The 5,741-nt window shown below is 58.3% G+C and overlaps 2 protein-coding genes across 2 annotated transcripts; one reads left to right on the forward strand and one right to left on the reverse strand.

The window, feature by feature from the left end:
- The first annotated feature begins 261 nt into the window (after positions 1-261).
- LOC113203752 (SET domain-containing protein SmydA-8-like) lies at positions 262-3,580 on the forward strand. Its single transcript, XM_026418595.2, has 8 exons — positions 262-841; positions 1,352-1,524; positions 1,615-1,705; positions 1,787-2,050; positions 2,121-2,428; positions 2,551-2,821; positions 2,913-3,230; positions 3,317-3,580. The coding sequence occupies exons 1-8, from the start codon at positions 710-712 to the stop codon at positions 3,473-3,475; spliced, it is 1,716 nt and encodes a 571-aa protein (XP_026274380.2). The 5' UTR covers positions 262-709; the 3' UTR covers positions 3,476-3,580.
- Positions 3,581-3,674: 94 nt separating this feature from the next.
- On the reverse strand, positions 3,675-5,735 carry LOC127752235 (pH-sensitive chloride channel 2-like). The gene is made up of 4 exons (XM_052277015.1): positions 5,542-5,735; positions 5,233-5,398; positions 4,985-5,141; positions 3,675-4,904 (listed from the first exon to the last, which is right to left on the reverse strand). The coding sequence occupies exons 1-4, from the start codon at positions 5,729-5,731 to the stop codon at positions 4,566-4,568; spliced, it is 852 nt and encodes a 283-aa protein (XP_052132975.1). The 5' UTR covers positions 5,732-5,735; the 3' UTR covers positions 3,675-4,565.
- Positions 5,736-5,741: the final 6 nt, after the last annotated feature.

Raw genomic sequence — 5,741 nt, forward strand, 5'->3', positions numbered from 1 at the left:
CATCGAAAGAAACAAAGTCTGACCCTAAGACCTTTAAATATCTAAAAAGTGATTTTTAAGTGCCAGTCTAGTGCATATGACCGTCCCCCGAGAACGAGCTGAGCTAGATGTCCAAAATTGTCAGGGTGTCTTTGTGGTTGCATTTTAGGTTTGTTGGAAGACCAGGCCGATCATTTTTATTTTTATTTTTTTTATGGTCTCTCCGGTATTTTTGAAAGGGTAAAAATACGGAATGGAAACGCGATGGTGTCTTTCAAGCGATAGCTTGACGTTTTTTGGATACCATTCGCAAACCTCTTAACCCTCGTACGTGCTTCCGTTCTCATGATTCGGCGGAATACCCAATTTCACGCAAGCCACAAGTGGGTTTGGAGTGGCCGGCGCCGGCACTGGGCCTTACTATCTCGCACTCGAGGAGCGTCCGCGCGATCAATGACTGCATCCATAACGTCACGACGGCCCTCCGCGACCGCGATTGGCGGGCGGCTGCCATGTCAGCGACGTCATGCCTGTTTACCCGACTTCTTGTCCGCCCGTGTCGACTTCTCGGAAATCAGCTAAACGAGGACCTCAATTAAGAATTTGCTGATACGTCCCCGGCGTGTTGAATTTCAGCCATCCGCTCCGCTCACGCCTGGCTGTTAAACCCAGTCAAGTATTTGTCCACTATTTTAAAAGTACTTTTCGTGAGTTTTTTCAGGCGTCACCGATGCCGGCCTGCATGGTGTGCGGCCGGCCTGCAGGACAGCGGTGCGCGGGCTGCGGCGCCGCCTACTACTGCGGCAAGGACCACCAGAAGCTGCACTGGAAGCAGCACAAGCCGGGCTGCTCGCCGGTCAAGGTAACGAGGCCTCTCCGCCCGCCCTATGCGAGGTGGCTGATTCGCCCCACGTCCGCACCCACTTCAGTACCGTTCACACGCAAGTTGGACTACCGCACACGCTCGTGCCGGCGGTTTACCCATTTGATAGAAGCCTGGGCCGTAAGAAAAAATGAAACGTCCAAGAAGTACGCCCATGAGCTTCATTCGGTAAATTACGGGAGCAAGGCGCCTGCGAGACTCGGGGTAGGCCACCCCGCAGTACACGCCTACACTGCATGCCATATGTTGCCTACCTACCAGGCGCTATGAGAGCTCTGCGAAAGGCTAAACTTGTCAGATTCGTAGCGGCGGATGACGGACGCACTTTCTGGATGTTCCATTAAGGAACGACGTCCAGAAACTAAAGATAAAATCTGGCCGCACGAGACCCCGCGGTACAGTCTGCGCGTCCTACAAATGTGAACGGGTTGGGGATCAGCCACCTGGCAGTCCTCAGGACCGCGCCGTTAAACTCACTGTGGTTTGCAGGAGGCCAGCTCGGCGCAGCTGGGCCGCTACCTGGCGGCCGCGCGCAACCTGGCCGTCGGGGAGGTGGTGCTGCGGGAGGCGCCGCTCATCGAGGCGCCGCCCCCCAGCACGCAGCCGGTGTGCCTCACCTGCTACAAGCCGCTGTTCGAGGCCTCCGCCAAGGAGTGCGAGAGGTAAGGTGACGATGCGGGACCCCGCGACCCCACCACCGACCGAGCGCTCAGCCCCCCACAACGCTCCTTCTTCTGTTCCTTCGCCCGCAGGTGTGGGTGGCCGATGTGCGGGCCAGAGTGCGCCAACAACCCCAAGCACCGCGGGGAGTGCAGGCTCACGGTGCAGAAGAGAGGCGACAAGGTAAGCGACGTTCTCACTGTCGATACTCAAGGGAATTGTGTTCTATATTTTCGTACATCCAATTACTTTCTGCTTCTCTAGATGAACATCCGCAACTTTGGGCTGCCGCACCCCAGCTACCAGTGCATAGCCACTCTGCGCTGCCTGGCGCTCCGGGACAGCTCGTCCGCAAAGTGGCGCCGGCTGCTGGAGATGGAGTCGCACAGCGAGCAGCGCGCCGGCTCGCCCCGGCAGGAGCAGGAGCGCTTCGGCGTGGCCCTCTTCATCCTCCGGGTGTTCCCCAAGCTGCGCGACATCGACAAGCTGACCGAGGAGGAGATCCTGAACATCTGCGGCATCCTGCAGGTGAGCGGCGCGGAGACGGGCGCAGCGCCGATCGGACCGGCCACATCAGTGACCCCTGTCATTTCCTCAGGTGAACGGACACGAGGTGCCGCTGAGCGAGCCGCCGTACGTGGCGGTGTACGACAAGGGGTCCCTCTTGGCGCACTCGTGCCGCGCCAACTGCGCCAAGAGCTTCTCCTCGGCCGGGGAGCTGGTCGTGCGCACCGCGCTGCCCGTCAAGGCGGGCGAGCCGCTCACCATCTGCTACACGGACCCCATGTGGGGCACGGCCGCGCGGCGCCAGCACCTGTACGACACCAAGTTCTTCTGGTGCCGGTGCGAACGCTGCGTCGACCCCACCGAGTTCGGCTCCTACTTCAGCGCGATCGCCTGCCCCGGGTGAGCCAAGCTCCGAGCACACACTTCATTTCCCCCCGCGGGAAATTAGGTTTGCCCGCCCCGGGTGACTGCTCGTGCACGCGCTTGCAGCCGGAACTCACTCTCCGATCCCCTGTCGGCAGCGGCGACGGCGAGCAGCCGGACTGCCCGGGGGCCATCATGCCGGACGACCCCCTGGTGGAGGGCGGCGCGCCGGAGGGCGGCGACCCCGACATGGGCGAGCAGCAGTACTGGCGCTGTCCGACGTGTGACATCAGCATGCCGCAGGGCTCGGTGCTCTCACTGCTCAGAAGGGTCGGCGAGGACCTCAGCGAGCTGGACAAGGACGACGCCGAGGCCTGCAGGCTGTTCCTGCAGCGCTACGGCGGGGACGAGTTCCCCCTGGACCTCAAGGTGAGCTGTTGTTGTTGTCCGTTACTCGTTGGAAGACGCGTTGTGTGGGTAAAAAAGAGAATGTCTCCCAATAACGCCCGCGGTGCTCTAGGAGAAGGACGCCGTGCGCCGGCCGCTGCTCTCTCGCAACCACTTCTACCTGACGGACGTGCGCCTGGCGCTGGCGCAGCGCTACGGCCAGGACGGCGTCGACGCCCAGCAGGGCCTCCGACAGCTATCTGACGGCGAGATCGCCCACAAGCGCCAGCTGTGCCGTGAGCTGCTCAAGCTAGCCGAAAAGCTGGTGCCAGCCGAGCATCGCATGCGGGGGCTGCTGTGGTTCGAGCTGCACGCCGTGGAGGTGGAGGCGTCGCGGCGTCGCGGCCTCGATCAGGGCCCCGACCCCGCCGCCCTGCGCGTCAGCCTGCTGGTGAGTCCCAGTCCCCTCCCCGCCTCCCCACCCCCACTCGCCCTTCTCGGCCTCCCTGCTGTCACTCTGCCCTCTCTGCCCCCAAGGAGTCCCGCCGCTGTCTGACGGAGGTCATCGAGCTGCTGCGGTGCGAGCCCCCCGAGCTACCGGAGGGCAAGGTGCTGCGGCAGGCCCGCCTCAACTTCAAGGAGGTGGATCAGCTGCTCTGCGCACTGCACCACGCCGTCGGGGACGCACCCTTGTGATATCTCGTCATTGTCATCGCTTCATGCTTAATCATCCTTCATCCGCAAAAGTCTCTTCACAGCCTTCGCCTTTCATGTTTATAAATAAACGATTTTTTTGTTCTTTTTCGTTATTTAATGTATTTATTTCTCGCTTCAGGCCGGCTACCCACCAAACTTTCATGGGACAGGATGTATACAGGGAAGGTATCAAACCGAATATCCTTAAATTATTTATTTCATAACAAAGAGATTTGTGCTTCTTGACATGAAGTATATTATCATATTTCGATACAACCATATAGTCTGATTAAAATAACATAACTTACATAGCCTTACCAAAAATACTGTACACTGAGAAATAAATATCCTACAAAACTTAAATAAAGTAGGAGAAGGCAGCTCTAATCACAATAATAATATAATACGAGAAAAAAAAATTGTTAACATGGCAATTCTGAATAAGAAGGACGACTAAAAGCAAATCTGCTGAAATAAATCTAAATCGAAGGAATTCAGATTGTCATTTACCTTTGCTAGCATTTGAGACCAGAATCGGCATTATGACTCTGACTCGACAATGTTTTTTTCGGGGTAATACTGAAGAGGACAGAAAAAAATAATAACAAAGATCACAAAAATATTCATTCGGCCTGATTATTCAGTCTCATAGGGAAATGCTCCTCCTCTCTCATTCGCTGCTCGCTCTCTGAAGGACTCGACCAGCGGCGGTTGGCAATAACAGGCCGCGCCTGCCTGGTGCCCGGACAACAACGGCAGCAAACACTCGAACGGTAACGCAGCACGCTCCACTAGCATACATCATCAAGGAAAGGCATATCACAATACTTGTAGGAAATTCAATGGAACATTTAAGTGGGCATTCAAGGAACCAATTCATAGGAAAACGCGATCGCGGACGGGGCACACGGACCTCTGCACGCGTCTAGTCGAGCAGACGCCTGCGGAGGTCCCTCTGCGCCCGGCCCGCGCCAGTCCAGTCGGCATCTCGAGACGTCTACTTCTGCATAGTCTGTAGGCGAGTCGAGTTACCCTCCCCTCCCTGTTCCTACCCCGCCCCGCTCGGTGATGCGCGGTGCCGGCCCGGGGCCTAGATCCAGACGAAGCCCCAGTACAGGACGTTGAAGACGACGAAGCTGGCCGGGAACACGACTCTGCTGCGCCGGTCGATCCACTGCGCGATCTGCTGCGGCGTCATGGTGGTGAAGCCCTGGGGCGAGGGTGAGGGCGAGCTCAGCCCGTCCGCTTGCGCCATGTTCTGCGCCTTGTAACCCCTGCCGCCTGAGCCTGGCACGGGGATGACGATGTCCTGGCAGTCCTGGGTCGACTCTGTCGAGCCTGCGGCCAGCGTCGAGCTCAGGGTGTACGTTGACGCGTAGGGGTCGCGGATGGACTCGAGTGACCCCACGCTCAGCGTGTTGGTGGCGCCCTGCGTTATAGCAACAGATTCGTCAGAAACGTGCTCGAGGACAAGGAAAGCACGAGCAGAAAGTTATAAGGGTGACTTACGTATATGGAGATCTCAGGTTGCGGCTTGCGTCCCTCCTCGACCATGTCGGGGCAGGACCTGCACCGCTCCATCATGGTCTGCTTACGGTGCAGGGTCGGCGTGAGCGTTGACCTCAGCACGTGCTTCGTGTTGACCTTCTTGAGCTCCACGTTGTTCCTACGAAAATGATCGACCCGGGTTAAAGGGGGAACCAGTCTGAGAAGACGCGAGGTGGGAGGGTTGACTGAAAATGGCATGTGGCTCTCACTTTCGACGCCAAATGGTGTTGACGAAGGCGAACTCGACGAGGGAGCCGAAGATGAAGGCGGTGCACACCATGAACCAAATCTCGGTCGCCTTGATGTACGACACCTTCGGCAGGGGGCTGCCCGAGTTGCGCGTCAGCGTGATGAACGTCAGCATGGTGCTGGTGCCTGCGGAGCACAAGGGGTAGCGCGGCTGGTCAGTCCAGGTTCAAGGACAATTACGTCTACCGACCAGGCTGGCCACGGATCACGATGGCGTCCCTGAGGTAAGACCATCAATCAGACACGGGTAAACACAGGCTCTCGCTCACCCAGCGTGGTGCGGCCGGGGACGGCGTTGGGGTCCAGCCAGAAGGACACCCAGGAGACGACGACCAGCAGGATGGAGGGCACGTAGTAGTCCATGATGTAGTGGCCCACCTCGCGCTTCAGGTGGAAGTCCACCTGCAGGCGCGAGTAGTTGCCGCCGAACCTGTCCATGCCCATCTCGTCGATGTCCATGTCCGCGAAC

This window comes from Frankliniella occidentalis, unplaced genomic scaffold, assembly GCF_000697945.3.
Source record: "Frankliniella occidentalis isolate FOCC.00 unplaced genomic scaffold, Focc_3.1 Scaffold5431, whole genome shotgun sequence".
In the NCBI taxonomy this organism is placed as follows: Eukaryota; Metazoa; Arthropoda; class Insecta; order Thysanoptera; family Thripidae; genus Frankliniella; species Frankliniella occidentalis.

Coding starts and splice junctions, on each gene's coding strand:
- LOC113203752 (XM_026418595.2), top strand. CDS start 710: ATGCCGGCCTGCATGGTGTGCGGCCGGCCTGCAGGACAGCGGTGCGCG. Junction 1,706..1,786: donor TGCAGAAGAGAGGCGACAAG/GTAAGCGACGTT, acceptor CTGCTTCTCTAG/ATGAACATCCGCAACTTTGG. Junction 3,231..3,316: donor CCCTGCGCGTCAGCCTGCTG/GTGAGTCCCAGT, acceptor TCTGCCCCCAAG/GAGTCCCGCCGCTGTCTGAC.
- LOC127752235 (XM_052277015.1), bottom strand. CDS start 5,731: ATGGACATCGACGAGATGGGCATGGACAGGTTCGGCGGCAACTACTCG. Junction 5,142..5,232: donor AACACCATTTGGCGTCGAAA/GTGAGAGCCACA, acceptor TCATTTTCGTAG/GAACAACGTGGAGCTCAAGA. Junction 4,905..4,984: donor AACCTGAGATCTCCATATAC/GTAAGTCACCCT, acceptor GCTATAACGCAG/GGCGCCACCAACACGCTGAG.